General features: G+C 37.0%; 1 protein-coding gene across 1 annotated transcript in view; it reads right to left on the bottom strand.

Moving 5' to 3' along the window:
• Window positions 1-1,276: 1,276 nt before the first annotated feature.
• LOC126965201 (integrator complex subunit 1) overlaps window positions 1,277-23,513 on the bottom strand; it is a 109,538-nt gene continuing 87,301 nt past the window's right edge. Inside the window, exons 34-37 of the mRNA XM_050808642.1 lie at window positions 16,340-16,513; window positions 15,669-15,795; window positions 11,530-11,701; window positions 1,277-3,048 (exon numbers count right to left, since the gene is read on the bottom strand). Of these exons, the coding sequence (XP_050664599.1) occupies window positions 2,837-3,048; window positions 11,530-11,701; window positions 15,669-15,795; window positions 16,340-16,513 (685 nt within the window). The 3' untranslated portion in view covers window positions 1,277-2,836. The remainder of the gene's footprint in view (window positions 3,049-11,529; window positions 11,702-15,668; window positions 15,796-16,339; window positions 16,514-23,513) is intronic.

Genomic DNA, 23,513 nt, shown 5'->3' with positions numbered 1-23,513 from the left:
GCCCCATTGGAGTTTGGCATCTAGCGTTATTCCAAGAAAAACAGCGGTTTCAACTATATCTAATTTCTCGTTTTTAAGGTGTATATCGATTGACACTTGCTTAACATTAGGTAAAGTAAATTTAAGGCATTTCGTTTTATTACCATTAAGTAACAAGTTATTAGCTTCAAACCAATGCACAACTTTAGTTAAAGCATTGTTAACAACATCAAAATTTGGTATGCAGCGGTGTATTTTAAACATGAGTGATGTATCATCAGCAAACAACACAATTTGATATTTATCCTTTGCAATATAAAGGAGATCATTTATATAAATAAGGAATAGAAAAGGTCCTAAAATCGAGCCTTGTGGAACCCACATTTTAACTGTTGATCCAGAGGACCTCTTTCCAGTGATATCCTTTTGTATTCTACAATTTAAATAGGATGTCATTAAGTCCAATGCTTTATTTTTAATACCGTAATGGTGAATTTTTCTAACTAATATTTTGGGGTCAACACAATCGAACGCCTTGGATAAGTCACTAAAGACGCCAAGTGCATCACGAGACTCTTCCCAGGCTTCAAATATATTATGTATCAAGTTAATACCAGCATCGGTAGTTGAACGAACCTGGGTGAAACCAAACTGTTTGGAGTGCAATAAATTATTATGGAAAAAATGACGAAGCAATTGATTTAAAATTAACTTTTCAAAATTTTTACTAAAAGTGGGTAGTACAGATATTGGTCTATAATTAGTAGGGTCACTGGTACAACCTGATTTAAACAGTGGAACTACTTTACTATGTTTCAATAGGTCAGGAAATTCACCATATTCTATACAATTGTTAAATATTATAGCTAAATCTGGAGCAATAATATCAATCAAAGACTGGACAAGTTTAACTGATATGCTTTGGGGCATCATTTGTCGCCTTATTTTTAATAGATTTAAAAGCTTTTATAACATCAGAGCCAGAAACATGATCAAATTTAAAGATTTTATCAAATTCAAAAATGTTGTCTTTCAATAGTGAAAGAGCGGAGTCTGGTGATAAGTTCAACGAATTTGTAGTGGTAACAGGTTACGTTACATGATTTCCGGTGATAACCCTTCTCATTCTTGTCGAATATTATTAAGGGGTGCGATTGGCTTGTTGGCATAAGCATTAATTAAATGACAATGATCCTTGTCGCTCCTGATAATTTTCGACACAAAATCACTTTAATTTTACTGTTAATTATTTGTGGCTTGACAGTAATGTTATGATAATGGCAGACAAACAATAGGCATTTATCAAAAAACTTTATTTTTTTATTAGTGACACGATGACAATATATTTATAATTTACACAATCACATGTTCTTACTGCACACCAAATTCTTAATTTCTCATTTGCCAACATTTTGGTATTATTTTTTGTTATTGAGGCTAGGCAGTGCTAAAAGGTAAAATATTATTATACTAGAGCTTGACAAATTTTACAGACAACTTGGTAGAAAAGGTTTGACCTTTGTTGATCACATATATGTGCATATTTTTAAAATTTCCTAAAGATGAGTCCCCAAAAAACTTTATATTATATGAAAATATCACACTATTTCTTAGATAGGGCCAAGTGTCTTATATACTATATTGGCTAAATGGTTATAATTTTTATAGTGTTAAGGAGTTTATGGAAATGAAATTCTGATATTCATTGTGGTTAAATATTTGCATGCTAGGAATAGTGCTGGCAAAACATAAAAGCTCATTATTATAATATATAAACACCATTGTATACTATGTTTTTTGCAAATAAATATATTATAATTATTATTATACTCATAACAATAAAACTTAGAACTCATCAATGACATCTATCCAGAAGTTTTTCCGTGATTCGCAAATTAAAACCTCTATTATTTTATTGATATAGATTTTCCTTAACATCCTTATTATGCCCCGTCTCTCCTAGGTTTGTATAGATTTACGAATAAGACAACTATTTGCTTCAACTTTATTTTTTACTAAAGATGGAGATCTTAAAACATATCTAGATTGTTAGCTCTATTTCATTTGTTTATCTACTTCACAATGAGACGGAAACATTCAACTGCAGCAAGTATACTATGTTCACATTATTCTTGAATAGAAAAGAAACAAAGAAGTTGAATTTTTATGATTCTTATAAAACAGTAGACATTTGTGATCAGTCGATATTATAGAAAAAATATTTATAAATTATTATACAATAGGTATAATTTTGCAACATATGTGTTAATTACAATTTATAAAGTTATGACTATTTAACTCTAGTTTAACATTTAAATTGTTTTCAATTAGGTTTTTATCAATCTTTTAGATCAATAATTAGTTCTTTACTTACAATGTGTAATAGATTTATTGTGTCGTGTTAAAATATTTCAAATAGGTACATCAATATTATACACAAACTCTTGGATGATTAATATTACGTAAATGTACATCAGGGATACAATTTCTTGCTTATTTATTAGTTCCATAATATAATTTTACTGAATGAAATTGGAAAAGTAGGATTTAAAAGTTTTTTTTATGAAAATAAGGGACGAGACGAGCGGGACGTTCAGCTGATGGTAATTGACACGCACTGCCAATTACAATGCAGTGCCGCTCATGATTCTTGGAAACACAAAAATTCTAAGCGGCAATATAATAGCGCTCGTCACCTTGAGACAAATAAACTCTAAATTATTATAAAAGATTGAACAATGAAGTGTTTTTTTATGGAAAAAGGAGGGCAATCCAGCGTACCGGTCAACCGGTGTTAAGTAATCACCGCCACCCACATTCTCTTGTGCGCGCAGACAGTGGACAGTGGAGGAGCAGGTCAGCAGGCGCGGTGCAGGTTGATGGTGGCCACACACTTGGCGAGGCACACGTCGGCGGCCGCCCGCGAGCGCAGGCCCAGCTCGAACACGCGCGCCAGCAGGCCGGCGCCGCGCTCCGGCAGGCCCGCCAGCAGCTCGGGCAGCCGCTCCAGGGCCCCCGCCACCACCTCGGGCTGCTGCGACTCCAGGCACTCCAAGATAGCGTCCATGCCTGCCGAGAAGACGAACAACATATTTAGGGCGAGACTATGTATTTGCGTACATTAACCACACAAGTTGAATACGGACCGCCGTTACTACCGAGACATGTAATGCGAATACATTTCAAATTTTCGTATGATTTGCTCCACATTGTTACCGTGTAACTAAATATCATGGTTTTCAGTAAAATCCGAATAATTTGAGTTTTCTTTAGTATTAATTCCGCCAATATTTATTTGTCTTTAAACAATTCGACACGTGTTTCGCCTCTACACGAGGCATCCTCGGGACGTGTTGAATCGCCAAAATCTGGCACGAGACTCAATCAGTCTTATTGGATAATTATAGATTTCCGCAAAGTAACGCCTACTTCAATAAATTTTCAGTAAAATCCTTCCTCTATAAATGTGAGAATCGCATCAAACCCGACACACTCACGATGTAAGTAGTAGTAATATAATTTGAACTAGGTTCATATTAAGGGCATTTTCATACGTCCCGATTGCCGGGTAGCCGGCGACTGTCCAGTAACACATTTACCTTTCACACGACCCGATGTTGTATCCAGTAGCGTTCTTACCATCGACGCTAGTGACTACGCATTCTGTTGTACCCAGCACCAGGGAACCCTAATTTTCACGGATACACTTCACTACTACACTGTTAAAATCAAACCGAACTGATATTCACTGTATATTTGTTTTGAACTAACTACTACAAATGATTGACAAATAATACGATTATCTAAATAAACATTAATAGCGCAAGGTAAAATAATTGCTTCTATATTTATAGCGCCATCTATTGGAATCCAATCAAAACCACATATCAAATCAACTTGAACATCCTCCACCGCCAAGGGCAGTCTTGTTCTTGTTTTAACCTGGCAAGTGACACAATTTTGAGATTGCACGCTGCTTTATTCCAGTGCTGGTACGGACATCGTAAGCTCGAGTGAGACCGTCTTTCACTGGATACATTTTCTCAATACGTCCCAATTGCCAATCTCCAGGCGACAATCTTGAATCTTTAATCAGCACCAGCTGTCCAAGGCCTATCTCAAATTTAGGTTTCAACTACTTTGGACGTTGTTGAAGACGGGATAAGTATTCTGATTGCCAATGGGTCCAAAAATCTCTTAACATTCTCTGTAAGTATTGCCACCGATTCAAATGACAGATTGCAACCTTCTCGTAACTGCTGTCTGGTATCGTAACCGTTGGCTCTCCAATAAGAAAATGAGCAGGTGTCAAATAATCTAGATCTTCGCCTAAAGGTGTTAATGGCCGGGAGTTTAAACAAGCTTCAATTTGGGTAAGAACGGTTTTAAATTCTTCAAGTGTTAGTGTTGAGTTTTTTAAAATACGTTTTAAGTGGTATTTTGTGGATTTCACACCGGCTTCCCATAAACCACCGAAGTTAAGAGCTCCTGGAGGTATGTATTTCCATCTGGTTCCTCTGCTATCTAAAATTTTTTGAAATTCTGCGGGAAGTTCATTTCTTCCTTGTCTCCACATTTCCAATAGTGCTTTCCCTGAAGCCACAAAAGTTGTACCATGATCGCTCCACAGTTCCTTGCAATGACATCGTCTCGAAACAAATCTTTTGAATGAAGCAATAAAGGCGTCCGTAGTCATGTCGCTAATCAGTTCCAAATGAATGGCTTTAGTAGCCATACAGATAAAAAGGCAGATGTATGATTTGTATGTTTTCACTCCTCGACCTTTACTTATTCTTGACGAAATGGGCCCTGCAAAATCGACACCACTAATGGTAAAAGGACGCGATGCATTCACTCGGACATCTGGTAAATCTCCCATCATTTGTGTACCGGATGTAGCATTGTATCTAGCACACAATTTACATTGTCTGTAGTATCTTTTAATACTTTGTGCTGCTTTAATGATCCAATATTTACTTCGTAGGTAAATGGTCATCAATTGGGGACCACCGTGTAAAGTTTTAAAACAGGACTTTGTAACAGGACTGGTAATAGGACATTATCTTTTGTAAGTATAATGGGATGTTTTCTATTAAATTTTAGATTTGCCTGCTTCAATCTACCTCCTACTCGTACTACTCCATTATCATCAAGGTAAGGGTTTAATGGTAATAATCTACTGGTCGCATTAATAGCCTTTCCTTTCTTCAGGTGAAGTATGTCATCAGGGAATTCTATCTACTGCGCCATCTTTAAACATATGGAAAGTGCTTCTTCCCTTTCTATACATGTAATATGATTAGGTAATTTTTCTTTTCCTTTAAGGTTCTTCCATCTTCGACAGTATGCGACTACATTTAGCAGTTTCTCTAAGGACGAAAATTTCTTCAGCAAGGTAAGTTTTGATTCCATTTCATTTGTAGTTACATTAGTCACTGCACATTTTGCTGAAATACGTTTTTCTTCTGTTTCAGGCATGACTTCTGTAGAAAGTGGCACACAATTGCCTTTTAGAAACTGTGGTCATTGCCACCACAATTCACAAGTCTTCAATTTACTTGGGCATATGCCTCTAGATGCTGGATCGGCGGGATTATCCTTTGTGTTGACATATGACAAGTGGGTATCGAGTTCATTACGTATTTGAATCACTCTATTTTTCACAAAAGGAGACCATCTGTTTGGGTCACCTTGAATCCATGCAAGTACTATTTTAGAATCAGTCCAAGCATATGTTCTATTTAACTCAATTCGAAGAGTCTTCATAACATGCTTTACAAATTTTGCTAGCAATGCGGCTCCACATAATTCCAATCGTGGTAGTGTTAGGGCTTTGACAGGAGCAACTTTAGTCTTCGCAGTTATTAGTGAGATCTTTTTCGGTATACCATCTGAACTTAGAATTCTTAGGTATACAACTGCAGCATACCCAGCCAAGGATGCGTCTGAAAACCCGTGTAGTTCAACTGAACAGTTGTTAAAGTAACCATATCCTCTAGGTATTCTAATATCAGAGAGATAAGGTTATTTTGATATGTGATCCATTCATTTTTTAGATCATCTGGCAGTTCTTCGTCCCAGTCTAACTTTCTTAGCCATAGCTTTTGCATAAATATTTTTGCTGTAATAATTGCAGGTGCGAGCCATCCCATAGGATCAAACAGAGAAGCTATATGACTCAATACGTTTCTTTTCGTAAACACTTCAGTGAAAAAATTCTTTTGTGCTATTTTTAAGTTATCTTCATGAATTTCCCAAATTATTCCCAGTGTTTTTATACTTGCTTTCCTATTCATATCTACTTCTTGCAACTTAGCTCTTTTATCTGGCTCGAGTGTTTCCAGAAATCTTTCACTATTCGAAGACCATTTCTGTAACTCAAAACCTCCTAATGTTAGTAATTTTGTGAGTTGTTTCTGCATTTCTATTGCTGTTTCAACGTCATTACTCTCCGATAAAACATCATCCATGTAAAAATCATTTAACACAATTTTCTTAGCCAGGGGAAATCTGCCATCTTGCGATTCATCTTTTGCAACTTGTTTTAAGGTCTTCATTGCTAGATATGGCGCACAAGCTGTACCGAACGTCACGGTTAGTAATCTATAATCTTGCACTTCAGGTTAAATCTATATAATATACGCAGAAAGTCTCTGTCCGCAGGGCGTATCCGTATTTGGCGATACATTTTGACAATGTCTGCCACAAAGCATATTTTGTGTGTTCTCCATCGCATGATTATATTTCTTAATTCCTCTTGTAGCGAGGGCCCGATCAATAATTCTTCATTTAGTGAAATTAAATTACTCCCTCGACAAGAAGCATCAAACACGATCCTAACTTTACTCGTTTCTTTATCTTCTCTTATCACTGGGTGATGAGGAAGGTAGACTGATTTATTTTTTATCTGTTCTGTTGTAACAAGTTCCATATGATTTAATGTTAAATACTCTTCAAAAACCTTGTTATATTCTTCTCTAAGTGACTTATTGCTGTTTAATCTCTTCTCTAAGCTCTTGAATCTCTTAAGTGCAATTGCTCTGGAATCTTTTGGTAAACTTGGGTTGTCTGTACGAATTGGTAAACTAACAATGTATCTTCCATCTTCTTGTCTAGCTAACGTTTTCTCATAAATCTCCTCAGCTCTTTCTCCAAGTGAAGTAAGGGCATCTGTGCTAGTCTCCAAAGTCTCTGATTCCCAGAATCGTTGCAGCATGTGTTCTAAATTCATATTTAAGTGCAAGCTGACGATTCCACGGCTCATAGAATTTTCCGATTTTGCTCCTCCAGAAATTATCCACCCAAGTTGTGTTTCTTGAGCGACCGCACTCAGTACTCCTGATTTATCTTTAATAATGCCGTTCATCAAAATCTCAGTATATACATTGACTCCGAGTAATACATCAATGGGCCCTGGAGTGTTGTAATTTGGATCAGCAAGACGTAGTCCCGTTAAATGAACCCATTTTTCATTATTTATTTTCGTAGCTGGCATTATTTCAGTCACTTGTTTTATAACAAATGCGGTACATCTCAATCTAAATTCATGGTTAAATCTTGATGTGATTTCTAGCTCCACCGCATGCTTAATAGAAGTAGACATTTTACCAACTCCAGTGACTTGTCCTTCCACTTCTCTCTTTCTCAATTGTAATCGTTGGGCTGTTGACTCTGATATAAACTATTCTTGAGAACATGGATCTATAAGAGCTCTGACTGTTTGTTCTCCTCTGCTTGTATGAATGTTAACTAAGGCTGTAGCTAACAATGTTACATTGCTCTGTGTAGATACATGGGATAAAATGTTCGGAGTACTAGTTGTGTTCTCTTTCGTTTTTTCTTTTTTCAGTATCGGTTTGGTCTGTATTCTTTGGCTTCTTTGTGTGTAGCAATGTGTGGTGTTTCCTTCGACACTTATGGCAGGTAGTATTTCTTCTGCAGTAGCTAACGCAATGTCCTGGCCATAAGCAATTAAAGAATAATCCCTCTTTCCCCACAAACTCCGATCTCGTAGTTGGGTCTAATCGTATAAACTCATCGCATTTGTAAATAATATGATTCCCCTCGCAGTAAGCGCAAGAAGTTTCTGAAGAACTTGTTTCTGGTGCAGAGGTGTGAAAAGTTTTTGTTCTTATATTAGGCCTTTCCTTAGACTGTGCTGGTTGTATCATCTCTAATACTCTGAATTTTCCTCCAAGGAAGTCTTGAAACTTCTTCCATGTTGGAAGTTCTTGTACGGGTAGGTTTTTCAACTCTTCTTCCCATTCCTTGTGTGATTCTGGATCTAATTTATTCACAATAATATGTATCATTATTGGATCCCAATTATCTATCTATATTAACATCATTGTTTTTTAGGTTGTTGAGACATTGAGTTGTGGTATTCAACAAATCTTTAATTCCTTTGGCGCTTGCATTGATAAGTTTTCTTTGTGATAGTAATCTATTGAATATGGTATTGACAATAACTCTTCTATTGTTGTATCTTTCTTTCAGAGTGTCCCATGCGACTTCATAATTTTTATCTGTTATGGATATGTGCTTTAGAAGTTGTTCAGCTTCCCCGGATAAGCTCGTTTTTAAATAATGCATTTTCTGTATGTCACTAAGTGATGTGTTGGAATGTATAAGCGACATATACAAATCTTGGAATGTATTCTATTCATTATAATTTCCATTAAATTGTGGAATGCTTATTTTGGGCAACTTCACTTCTTGAGTGCTCTTTACACTGTTTGGATTTTGGGACTTTTGTATAGCATGCTGTGGTTGCATTTTGTCTAACACGTCAGTTAACTCACATTTAGCCATAATATACCCTTCTTCGCCTTTAGAAAAAAAAAATCATCATCGAAATATTCATGCCTTCTCCGTTGTTCTAACGTTGCAACCTTTAGAATTTCATTATGTGTTTCTCGAAACGTTTCCCAATATTTTTCCAAGCTCTCAAGCCTAATTTTCACATAGTTGGCTTTTAATCTTGCTTTTGGTGTCTTCTTAAAATTGATTAATGTTTTCCAAATAGTCGACAAGTTCTTCCCTTGCATGACACACAACGTTTCCATTGTTCTTTATAATATCAACACTTTAACCCCAAGATATATAAAGTCCAAAAGAAAGTTAAATTTTAATGAAGATCTTAATGTATACAACAAAATCACTAGGTCCACATTTGATCAAAAATATTCTAAGTTAATGGAAACACTGGTTGCACTGTGTCCCAAATTTGCATTAATTTTCTAAGTCCAAAGATTTAATTTTAAATCGTAAAATTTCAAAGTGTTCAAATTATTCAAAAGTTATTGAAGTTTGAAAAGCACAAAATTCATAAAGAAAAGATCTTAAAATTTAACAAAGTTCAAATTCACCAAAAAATTATATTTTTTTTTCAAAGTCTAATAAACTAGTGTTCCAAAATTTACGAAAAATTAGTCTTTCATATTAACTGACTCAAAAGTACAAAGTTCAACCATTAACAAAGTCCACAAAAGCAAGCGTCATACCCATCCAAAAGCAATACAATATATTGGCCACTTCACTATACCACTACCTATACTACTTTCACTTCACTATCACCACCTAACCAACACACTGCGTGGTGCTCCAAAAACACAGTCTCGGCCTAAGTCCGACTCAAGGACCAATGTTGTAGCCAGCACCAGGGAACCCTAATTTTCACGGAGACACTTCACTACTACACTGTTAAAATAAAACCGAACTGATATTCACTGTATATTTGTTTTGAACTCACTACTACAAATGATTGACAAATAATACGATTATCTAAATAAACATAAAGGTAAAATAATTGCTTCTATATTTATAGCGCCATCTATTGGAATCCAATCAAAACCACATATCAAATCAACTTGAACACATTCACAATTTAATTTTCAATCATCTCTAAAAATGGAACGTCATTAATTAATTGCCATGTGGATTTTGTACCGAAGATTATCTATTAGACTATCGCCGGAAAAGAAAGTCAAGAAATTATTGGGTTCATCCGATTAACATGAAAAGAGAACACTTTGGGGCATTCTACACCATATTTCCAGACCTACTAAATGATGAAAACAGGTTTTTCAGGTACTTTAATGTCAATAATGTCTCTTTTAATCAATTACAGTTTGAAAAACCATTTACTTACAGCGTTTCTATATACATTAAATTACGACGACACGAGGCTGTGAGACAAAACGACGAGATTGTACCTGGGCGACAGACCGCCAGACTTTTTATACACCACTGTGGGTCCGGCCGCAGGCTAACCGATATCCGGCCACCGAACGCATAGTGGTAGATCCGGCAGTCGCCTTCCCGGTAATTTATGTCGGTACGTGTGAAAGCTATCATACTTGGCCCTACACTGCCGCCGGAGATACCTGGCAACCGGACCGTATGAAAAGGTACTGATATTTTTATCTACACCAACGCTTTAAATCTTCTATTAAAGATTCTGTAAAAGTTAACTTATTGTCAACATTAAAACACCCAATGTTCTAATAACCATTACATAATCCAAACGAGTGTTGTAATGTTGTACTGAATTTCATAACAACACTCCTTTGTTTTTTTTTTCGATCCCTTCATGCCCAAAGAGTTTCAACAGACAGCCATATTATAATTGCTTGATGCGTGGTATCTGTATGAATTTCAAAAAAAGAATATTTTCGTTTACGCGCGTTCCCCACTACCAAAAAGTACACTACCGTAAATAAAAGTAGGTTATCGAATCACCATTTTTCTTGAAAAAATGAGCGAATCAAGTTTTGACCGCCGGATATTTTAAACGCTGCTAAAAACAACATTCAAGTGAATTTTAATAATTGCACTACACAGAATGTAAATCACTACTAAAATAAATAATTATTTCACTAATACTTAGTTTATTTATATACAATCATTAATGGATGATATTAGGTTACTACTAGGACTGGCTGTTTTAATGTTAGCAGTAAGCTAACTGTTTCAGAATCTTTTAAAGGATTCTTTTTCTGGGTGTAGATAAAGTCTTGTATGCAATTGTTGATAATTAGGTATTAAAATTCAAATATTTTTATTCAAAATAGGATGTGACATCACTTATTGAAAGTCAAAAAAACTACCACCCATTCCAAAATGAATGCTTTAGACCTGAGAAGAATGGGCGCAACAAACTCAGTTTTTTCTTTATTCAGCGAATAAGTATGTTTACAAAGTAATATTGTACAATTAAACTTATTATTTAATAGCCTGAGTCACTCCATTCCCAATCTGTGGTATCATTAAGATAGTCATTTATGTTATAGTAACCTTTACCACCCAAACGTTTTTTAACAATTCTATTGAATAACGTAATACTTTTGTTTTGAACATTTTCTGGGATCTTGTTGTTAGAGCATACACATCGCCCCACAAAAGACTTACTAACTCGACTTAGCCGAGTAGTAGGCATCATAAGTTTATGTCTGTTCCTGGTGTTAACATTATGGTTATGACAGTTTCTGGCAAATTCACTTCTGTGCCTATGAACATACATTACATTATCAACAAGCAACAGGCGGGTACCTGGCTGCGTGTCGCAGGCGGCCGGCAGCAGCTTGGCGAGCAGCGAGAGCGCGGCCTGCCTGAGCGCGGGGAGCGGGGCGGCGGCCAGCGGCGCCACGGCCCGCAAGATGGCGTCCGCGCTGCGTCGCCCGCCCCACGCGCCGCCACGTCGCACGCCCCACGCCTCCAACTCCTGGCAACAACCACGGCAACGTCTTGACCTCTCATTCGAAATAAACAGAGAAAAGAAATAATTTTTTTTATTTTGAAACGTATAAGTAAGTAGTTTTACACAAAGACATAACATAAAAAATAAATATAAACTTAAGATTGATAAACAAGCAAAAAATGAAACATTTCTATTATTTATATACGATTAAAACGAAAAAATGGTCCCAACTCAGCATGTTGCTGATTTGAAAACCAACGCTGGTCTTCCGTTGGGTCATTTTGTGACGTCACGAAAAATGTTTTGGTATAAAATAAAAGGAAAACTTTTTACTGGTAGGAAACTAAAAGTGACGTGGTATAAAAACTAAATCTTATAAACGCACGGTTACCTAAATTAAAATTAATTTCTTAAGTATTTCGATCTGATTATAATTATTAACGATGGGCAATGAATGAGTTAGAACGTTCTACTTGTATACTCAGTGGCCGCATGTAAATAAATAGATAATTTCTGTTTGTTGCTTGTTACGTCAACTGTCAATTATAACTAACAATCAACATTATAGTTCTAAAACTAAATGTTGATTGTTATACATTACAACTATATAATACATATAAAACTGCTAACAGACAAGTATAAATAAATGACAACTGCCTAAATTATATATTTAAAGATCAAATTAGAATTGAGAGTTTATGTTTTGAATTGAAAAGATAATGGAGAAAACAATATTTGGTGAGTACCTATTCTTGTACATTGTAATAAGTAAAAATATATTAGGTAAAATACTTTTATAGAGTACTGCTGTCATGTCTCAGTGTTTCCTCTTGTTTCTAATGATTTAACAAAAACTGTTTAATTTTAATTTTAAATTAACTTTGTTTTTTGCATTGGTGGTGGAATATTGTTCCAACACTTGGACGCAGCATAACGAAAACTTCCTCTAAAGGCTGCTGAACTGTGTTGAGGTATTGTGATTTGCATAGCAGCTTTTCGAGTATCACAGGACCTACGACTCGAAAACCAGAAAAGCTTTTTATAGAAGTAAGTAGGAACCTTGTATTTTATAACGTCAAAAAGCAGGCAGGCTAAGTGCTATCCTTACGTCTATGTCTTATTTTTAGGATGCAATGTTTATTTAGGAATGGTGTCACATGGGCCCTTAATGGAATCTTAAAGCAAAAACGAGAACATGCATTTTGAACACGCTGGATAAGATTCTGGGTTTTTTTTAAGAAGCGAGGACCAAAGACTGTGTCCATGTAGTTGAGTTTTGAGAGAATTAGTGACCCAGCTAACTGAACTCGTAAACTGTCATTAATGTAGGGTCTTAAACGATACAATATTTTCAGCTTATAGAAGCAGTTCTTAACTGAGTGTGCAACATGCTTCTCAAATCGCAATTCACTGTCTATTATCAACCCTAAATTCCGTACTTCATATATTTGGTCAATGGTTTTATCTTTAAGCCTCACTTTCTCTACTGTACTGATTTTACTAACTTGATGCTTACTACCACATAATATCATGAACTTGGTTTTATCTGGGTTGAGTAACAGGTAATTTTTCTCGGACCACATGGCTATTCTAGCCAGGTCTACATTTAGCTTTTGTATAGTTTCATAAATGTCAGCAGGCAAGCAAGAGATATATACCTGTATATCATCTGCATAAATCTGAAAATTGCAGTACTGTATATTGCTTTTAATATCAGCAGCATATAAAATGAAAAGAATGGGACCCAAAATAGAACCCTGGGGTACTCCCCTTTTTATATTTACCTTATTTGATAATAATGTAGTCCCATCATTTTTCTGTAATTTCACATATTGAGAGCGATTGCTTAAGTAACTATTAAACCATTTTAAAGCATTGTTATCAACACCATAATATCTGAGTTTGGATAACAGCAAAGTAACGTTAATTGAGTCAAATGCTCTAGAAAAATCTAGCAATACTAGTAACGTACACATCCCATTGTCTTATGCATGTAGTATATTGTCTGTAACATCAAGCAAAGCTGTCACTGTACTTCGACCCTTTCTGAATCCCGACTGTAGTTCAGGCAAAATATTATTCTCTTCAAGATATTTTGTAAATTGTGTACAAACAGCTTTCTCTAACACCTTTGATAAACATGGCAATACACTTATAGGCCTGAGATCTTTAATCTAACAAGGGTTTGAATTTTTTTGTAAAGGCTTCACAATTGCTGTTTTCCATATGTCAGGGCATGTGGATGTGCTAAAAGACATATTTATAATGTTTTTATTACCTCTAGTGTATATGGAAATGTCATAATAAGCATGTCCAGAGTAATGTTATCACAACCCACAGCATTTGACTTAAGACTCTTTATAATTTCGAAATTTTATCAAAATCAACCATCTTAACGTGAAACACAGCATCACTGTATTTATGATATTCATAGTATGTTAGCTGCGAGATACTAACAAAAGAGGGACCTGGTATGTCTAAAAAATGGTTATTTATCTTGTTCGGGTCACTGAAATACATGGGCAGTTCAATATTATTTTTAGGTAATAAAACATTTCTAAGGTTTTTCCAGAGAATTTTTGGTTGATTTATTTTATTATTTATATTATGTTTAAACTATGCAGATTTCTCAAAGTAAAGTGCTCTATTTACAGAAGATTTTAATATTTTATAATAATATGTCTTTTTTTGAAGGTAGCTTTGTCTTATGAAAATCCTTCAACGCCTTATTCCTCAGCTGCATCATGGTTTTAATTGTTTAAAGTTATCCATGGGTGCCTGGGTTCTTTGACAACAATGTTTTTAATAGGGGCATGAACATTAAATATAGTTAAAATACCATGGTTCAGTGCCCTGACCATTTCATTAACATTTTGAAGTGATGATATCATGTCCCATTTAACAGATCTCAAGTCATTATCAAAAACTTCTGCACATATCTTGTTAATAGGCCTGTATATTATTGTCTTAGGTGTGGGCTTATTTTGCTTAACATTAAATTCACAGACAACAAGACAATGTCCAAATAAAGAGCCTAAAAGTTCTACTATAATATTCTTAGTGTGTAAATCAGTATATACAACATCAATAAGAGTTTCACTAGATGTTGTGAAATGAGTTGGTTCTGTAACAACTTGTGTCAGGTTAAAACATGTAATGAAGGTATTTAATTTACATGTGTCAGTGTGATTTGTTCTGAGCATATTAATATTAAAATCTCCAAGCAAAATTAAATTATCATAAATAAAAAAAGAGCTAATTGTGTCTGTTAATGCATTAAAAAATTAATCCATGTTCATCCAAGGTGGCCGGTATGCAGTGCCAATCACCAACTTCTTTCCATTAAGGGCCATGGTGAGTCACATTTGTTCAACTGAACTATGAGAAGGATCTATTAGGTGACGGAGGATATGTACATTTACATTTTTTTGGTATAGAACCCTACACCACCTCCTCGCGAACGCACCTGTACAGGGCGTGCTATGTGTCTAAGTTGGTAACCCTGCAATGTAGAAAATTAGAGCTAATATATCGCAAGCTTCTCAATTCCGACACTGATACCAGATATCCTGTATTAAAAAATGTATGTTGTACATTTATTATATATGTTTCAGTATATAGAAAGTTGCACATTCTCAGTTTATTAAAAAAAACGGATAAGCTCATACCATTGCAATTAAATTAATACATTACGGTTTGGAGTCCATTTACGGCCGTTCCCAATATACTATCTACACATAGAGATAAATTACTACCTTCTACTGTCAGTAATTAGCTGTCAATAATCTGAAGCTGTCCCAATATACCCGATAAGTCGTTCTTATCGCCTTGTGACGATAAGACGCATGAATTGCAATTTCCATACAACCTTCTATCGCTGGTAAGCTATACGTCCTCCCATTAACAAACAGCGTTCATGAATAAGGTGAGTTACCGACAGTAAAGAAAGAAGAAAGAAAGAAAAAAAAACAACAGACACTCAGGCCGATACCTGGGTGTGCGCCAGCAATTCGTGCGGCGGCGCGGTTCGGCGTTGTAGCGCCTCCAGTGCCAGCGGGGGCGGAGCTACCGACGCACTCGTGTCGCCCGACAACACGGCGCTCAGAGCAGGCTGCGACCTATTCGAAATGAATCAAGCATTACATTAAACAATGATACAAACTAAGTTTCTTATCCAACATCATTACGGCTATGTTTATACGCCGATTTCCACGATGGATTTTATATTGATAATTGGGCCCTGCCCAAATCAATTTGTGTTACAAGAATTCGAAATTTAACTTTTTGACAAAAGTGCCGAATAATTCCTGAACACAAGGTGCGGTCAAAACCATACCACTGTGTTACTTACAACAAGTTCTTCGATACAGTCTTCACAGTGGTGCGACTGTCAACTCTTTTTACGTCTGTTATCCAATTTTTCATTATTTTTAGGTCTTCAGGCACATAAAAAAAGAGTATCAGTTAATATTACTGTTGAATTGAAGCACTGAGGCTATTGTAGCCGGTCGGAGACTATACACAAACTATCTATAATAAGTCATTAATTTATGTCTATTAAGCAATCTTAGTTGCTCTAAAAATATAAAATCATGTTGAAAACATACTTGAGGTGAATATGAAAGTGAACCACGACCGTTACTGTGTGTGTGTGTGACTCACGCTATGATGTCGCGGTGCTTGTGCAGCAGCGAGGCCGCACGCTGCGGCCGGGCGGCCAGGTAGCGCCGCAGCAGCGCGGCCACGCGGTGCGGGAGCGCGCCGCTGCCGCCGCGGGACTCCCCCGCGCCGCACACCAGCGTCAGGAAACACTCCAGGATGCCGTGGATCTCGTCACTGTACAGTTTATTATTTTATCCACACTCATGCTTTAAATCTTCTCTTAAAGATTCTAAAACAGTTAGCTCATTTCCAAAATGAACACACCCAATGTCCTAATAACCATTACATTATCCAAACGAGTGTTGTAATGAAATTCAGTACAACATTATAACACTCGTTTGGATGATGTAATGGTTACTAGGCTTTTTTAATGTTAGCAGTCAGTTTATTGTTTCAGCATATTTCATGGAGGATTCATATTATGGGTGTAGATAAAGTCTTGAATGCAACAGTGTTGATAATTAGGTATGAAAGCACTCATGTGATACTGATATCATTGATAAATACACATTCGTGTTTTATTTATTTATTTATTTATTTCAAGGAATATCAACAGCTATTTACACAAAATAAAAATACAATAGAAACTTAGAGCTAATCACAGATATTCACTAATAGACAATAGAAGTAGTAAGAACCAAAATTAAAAAGAGTAAACATGTAAAATTATAATCTAATAATAAGCACACTTGATATTCACAGGATTCAAAGAACGTTTTCATGATACATTGTTTCATTGCTTTGACAGATGTATTAAAAATATCAAAATTAATTATTTCACTGCTTAGTTTATTACAGGTGGTGCTAGCTCGCAAGATATAACTATTGCTCCGGTAGTTAGTAGATGATTGAGGTATATACAATAAACGGCTATAGCGTAGTGCAGTTGACGAAGTTCTCAATGAAATTGTCGAAAGAAGATCTGGACAATCAACCTTATTTTGAGCTATTTTCAAGAGGAAAGCAATGTTAGAGATCATACGTCGTTTCTCAAGCGGTAGTAAATGTTGGTTTTTACAATGCTGTTCGTAAGACTTTGAATTGTATCCGTCGTTAGTACGGTAGCATAGAAAGCGTAAGAATTTTTTTTGAATATTTTCTATTCGAGAAATATATGTAGAATACAAAGGATTCCAGATTTGAGAGGCATATTCTAAGTGACCACGAACGAAGGTGCAGTACAATATCTTCAGTGTCTTGACTTGACGTAAATCACGCGAGCTTCTTATAATAAATCCAAGGGCTTTCATAGCTTTAGATATAGTTAAATTTATATGTTGGTCAAATAATAGTTTCGAATCAAGTAAAACACCAAGGTCTCGTATTGTACTACTTCTCTGCACATTCTCACATTTCAACTGGTAATTGAAAATTACAGGATGCCGCTTACGCGTGAATGTCATTACGCTACATTTTGATGGGTTTAGCTCTAGGCTATGATCGTCACAATAATTTTGCAATCGGTGTAGGTCTTCTTGTAGAGCTATTGCATCATCTAGTGACGATACCTTGTTGTAAATTTTGATATCGTCAGCAAAGCACAATATTTTGGCGGTACGTAAGCAAGTATCAACATCATATAAAAATATTGCGAACAATAGAGGGCCAAGCAAGGAACCCTGAGGAACGCCACTCGATATGGGTACCCACCCTGATATATAATTACTGACAACAACAGCTTGAGTGCGATTATGAATATAGGAGGAAAACCATCTTAACAAGTCACCGCTGATACCAATATTATAGAGCTTATTAAGAAGGATGTCATGCCGTATTCGGTCGAATGCCTTACTGAAGTCGGTGTAAATTACATCAGCTTGGACACCTTGCTGCATTGTTTCAGTTAGATAATTATTAAGAAGTGCAAGATTAGAGACAGACGAGCGACCTCTAAGAAAACCATGCTGACTGGGGCTAAAGGCTTGCCTTAGTGCAGGATAAACCTGACTATAAATGATTTTCTCAAAAACCTTAGATATAATACAAAGCTTAGAAATTGGACGGTAATTTGATATATTAGTCTTAGCCCCCTTTTTATGCACTGGAGTAATATAAGCCATTTTCCATAAATCTGGCATAACACCCGCATAGAGAGATTTGTTGAATAAAATAGTAATGGGTACACATATGGAATCAGAACATTTCACTAAGAATATTCCAGGTAAATGATCCGGACCATCGGATTTTGATGGGTCAATACCATGGAGTAGTTTCTTTACTTCAGTAACGTCTACGTGTATTTGCGAGATATCACACACTGGTAGTGATGATAAAGAGATGACATTTTTATTGACCGGAGGATCGGTAAAGTTATTACAAAAAAAATCAGAAAAGGCATTACAAATAGTGGTGCCGGTATTGAAGGTTTTGTCAGCAAGGTACATGCAACTAGGCATAGAGTTTAGATTTTGTTTAGACTTCATATACGACCAAAAGTATTTTGGATTCAGGTTTATAGAATTTTCAATAGAACGTATATAGTTATTGTAACAGGATTTTTCAAGATTTTTTATTCTCGCACGTATCATTTTATAAGAAACCATATCCGACATATTACCATAAGTATTGTATTTACGTAAATATTTATATTTTTCTTTAATAGCTTTTTTAAGATGGATAGAGTACCACACTGGATAGTGATTAGGTTTAATAAATTTAGATGGTATATATCTTGTTTTCAATTTTTCAAAAAACTCATAGAAAAATGTGACCGACTCATCAAGGGATAAATCCGACAGAACGACATGCCAATTAATGCTTTGTATTTCAGCATTTATGGCCTCATAATCACCGCAGTTAAACATGTATCTACGCCTAGGGGCCGACTGGAGAAAACTTTTCGCGGTGAATTTAACTATCAAAGATAAGGCTCCATGGTGGGCGTCAATAGGAACAAGCGTATCATTACTAACATCGCTGACTGTCACCACGCCATTGGACAGCACTAAATCTAGAGTTTTATTGTATAGATTTCGGATTCCATTGAATTGCTTCAGACCAAGAAATGCCAATTCATCCGTGAAAAAAATTTCATCCTGTGATTGACAATTACAAGCGCTAAATGATTTTACAAATTATTTAAGTTTTCTTCAGTGTTAATTCCGCCAATATTTGTCTTTAAAACAATTCGACACGTGTTTCGCCTCTACACGAGGCATCCCCAGGACGTGTTGTCTCGCCAAAATCTGGCACGAGATATTCGAATCAAACCAATCTCTAATTTTTTTGGATTTAACATTAACAAGCAGTCTCGTGCCAGATTTTGGCGAGACAACACGTCCTGGGGATGCCTCGTGTAGAGGCGAAACACGTGTCGAATTGTTTTAAAGACAAATATTGGCGGAATTAACACTGAAGAAAACTTAAATAATTTGTATAATTATGGATTTCCGCAAAGTAACGCCTAATTCAATAAATTTGCTAAATGATTTATCACTGTCATTACAGAGATTCCATATTATATTGCTCATATTAAAATCACCGATTATAAGAAATTTATCAGTAGGATTCTCGATTATTATATCCTGTGTTCGGCTTAGGAAATTATGTAGTTGCTGTGAGAAGGAGTAACCCTGGTTTTCAGCACATAGATAGATAACGCATATGTGCAGATTTGTCAGGAGTTTAGTTCTATGACAGTTAATAGTAACCGTCACCCACAAATCTTCAGCACTAGAGTTATAGTATGGCTTTGGAATCACTGAAAGTGATCTACGAGTTGCAATGAGCACTCCACTCCCTCGACTTAGACCAGTAGTAACGTAATTACGATCCCGACGCCACACCATATACCGATTGTCAAAAAGCTCGGCATCTGTGATTCCGTCTAACAGCCAAGTTTCAGTCAATACAATTACATCATAATCAAATAAGGTTACATTGCGTTTGAAGACATTTGTTTTAGTGCGTAAACCCCTTGTATTTTGATAGTAAATATTGAGGTAATTTATATCACTTATATGAGAAGTAGCCATTTATAAACAAAAGCATTATTTGACTGAATAACAATTCAAACGATGTGTAACAAACACTAAAACGTACTATATTGGTTACAAGGAATAGACTCACTTTTATGGAACCCATGTACATAATAATATGTACATAAATTCCATAAAAATAAGTATCTATTACCACACAACAGATCAAAATACAAAGAGACCTTATAGTTTCATAAGCCAACAATATCACTACGTACAAATATAATAAGCGAGCACATATAATTATTAATTGGTACATTAGCAAATTATACATAATATTACTATCTAATTTAACAAATAACATCAAATTGCAACCACACTTCTTAGTTTCATAACTCAACAATACATATACTAAGAACAAAATATACAATAAGCGAGCATATGACATATTTATAAACTGGATCATTAATAAGTGAATGTAATAGAAAACACAAGTCAATAGCAACTTATCAGTTACTCTAAAATATCTAAGAATTAAAATAAACATTAAAAATGTTAGGGGCATTAAAGTAGAAGTGAATAGTACACAACAGCCTAAATTATTTTGTTTAAATCACTTTCTTTTGCTATAATTATTACATGAGATGAGTCATTTTTTCTTAAATGTATTTTCCCGAACTTCACCCAGGTATAACGGTACTTTTTTTCTTTTGCAATGGTCTTAGCTTGTGTAAGAAGTTTTTTTGAACTTGGAGTAAGGTGGTCATTGATAAACACTCGCTGCGTACTACCTACGAAACCAATGGAATCAGCCATGATAGTCTTCTTCGCTCTTGCGGCCGCTAAGAACTCCTCCTTTACGTACCGATTAATAAATCCCATGACTATCGATTTATCCTTTGAGTTATATGAAGGGACTCTTGCGATGTAATTTATTTGGGATATATCAATTTTGTGTTCTACCACTTTGCTTAGTTTTTCTACAATATTAAAGAGATTTTCAGTAGTCCTGACCGGAATTCCTTTTATTTCTACGTTATTTAATCGGGACCTTTGTTCTTGAGTACTCAACTCTTCGCTAAAGTGTTGCACATTTAGAGTTAGTGAGTTTATGCTGTCCGCTAATGTTTCGTACTTAGAACAATTACGTTCAACTTCTGACAGCCGTAAGCCATACTCGTCCAGCTTAGCACAATTGAAGTCACAGGCAGCCTTGAGGTCAGCAATCTCGGTTTTAATACACTTAACATCGCGAACCAGGTCAGGAAGATAGTTCAGCTGTTGTTTCATCTTACGTATTTCCTCTAGTATAGTAGCCAACGTACCCGAATCAGTAGTATTGGTAGTAATAGGGTTGGATATTGGACTGACCTTGCATTGTGGGCACTTCCAGACAGCCCGACGCTCTGGTCCAAGTTTGCGGTATCCAGTCTCGGATATACCCGCACAGCTGTAATCCAAATTCCGCTTACATCCCGTACACTGTACTCCGTCATTGACCTCATTTTTACACATATCACACTTCATCACAATATCTTAAAAAGTTTATGCTTAATAAAGATATAAATTGAAATGAAGTAGTATTTAAGATTAAAGAATTGCACAAACAAAGTGATTAACGCGGGAATTGCGACACTATATTGATAGTAATAAGGTGTAGATTTGGTACACTTTTAAGAACTCAGTACAAACGAAATAAAATGCGTGGTATAAGCAACACGGATGGTTTGTAACTGATTACAGAACAGAACCCCTTATTACAGAACAGTTGCATAAATGAAAAAAAAACACCCAATGTACTAATAACCATTACATCATCCAAACGAGCGTTGTAATGAAATTCAGTACAACATTATAACACTCGTTTGGATGATGTAATGGTTACTAGGCTTTTTTAATGTTAGCAGTCAGTTTATTGTTTCAGCATATTTCATGGAGGATTCATATTATGGGTGTAGATAAAGTCTTGAATGCAACAGTGTTGATAATTAAGTATTAAAACACTCGTGTGATACTATTATCATTGATAAATCCACATTCGTGTTTTAATACCCATTATTACACAACAGTTGCATTAATGACAAAAAACACCCAATGTCCTAATAACCATTACATCATCCAAACGAGTGTTGTAATGAAATTCAGTACAACATTACAACACTCGTTTGGATGATGTAATGGTTACTAGGCTTTTTTAATGTTAGCAGTCAGTTAATTATTTCAGAATATTTCATGGAGGATTCATATTATGGGTGTAGATAAAGCCTTGAATACAACAGTGTTGATAATTAGGTATTAAAACACTCATGTGATACTATTATCATTGATAAATCCACTTATTTAAAATAGGATGTGACATCACTTATTGAAAGTCGTTGTCGGGCAGCATCTCGAGCGCGGCCAGCAGCTGGTGGCGGTGCCGCACGCGCACGCCGCGGAGCAGCGCGCCCGCCAGCGGCAGAGCGCGCTCGCCCGCGCCCACCTGGCGCGACCACACCGCGCTCTCTATCATGAGTGTGAACATACCTGGCGGGCGCGGCGAAGAGCTCGTTGTCGGGCAGCATCTCGAGCGCGGCCAGCAGCTGGTGGCGGTGCCGCACGCGCACGCCGCGGAGCAGCGCGCCCGCCAGCGGCAGAGCGCGCTCGCCCGCGCCCACCTGGCGCGACCACACCGCGCTCTCTATCATGAGTGTGAACATACCTGGCGGGCGCGGCGAAGAGCTCGTTGTCGGGCAGCATCTCGAGCGCGGCCAGCAGCTGGTGGCGGTGCCGCACGCGCACGCCGCGGAGCAGCGCGCCCGCCAGCGGCAGAGCGCGCTCGCCCGCGCCCACCTGGCGCGACCACACCGCGCTCTCTATCATGAGTGTGAACATACCTGGCGGGCGCGGCGAAGAGCTCGTTGTCGGGCAGCATCTCGAGCGCGGCCAGCAGCTGGTGGCGGTGCCGCACGCGCACGCCGCGGAGCAGCGCGCCCGCCAGCGGCAGAGCGCGCTCGCCCGCGCCCACCTGGCGCGACCACACCGCGCTCTCTATCATGAGTGTGAACATACCTGGCGGGCGCGGCGAAGAGCTCGTTGTCGGGCAGCATCTCGAGCGCGGCCAGCAGCTGGTGGCGGTGCCGCACGCGCACGCCGCGGAGCAGCGCGCCCGCCAGCGGCAGAGCGCGCTCGCCCGCGCCCACCTGGCGCGACCACACCGCGCTCTCTATCATGAGTGTGAACATACCTGGCGGGCGCGGCGAAGAGCTCGTTGTCGG

The sequence above is a fragment of the Leptidea sinapis genome, chromosome 6 (genome assembly GCF_905404315.1).
Source record: "Leptidea sinapis chromosome 6, ilLepSina1.1, whole genome shotgun sequence".
NCBI classification, from domain to species: Eukaryota; Metazoa; Arthropoda; class Insecta; order Lepidoptera; family Pieridae; genus Leptidea; species Leptidea sinapis.
This window is presented reverse-complemented; position numbering and strand designations above follow the sequence as displayed.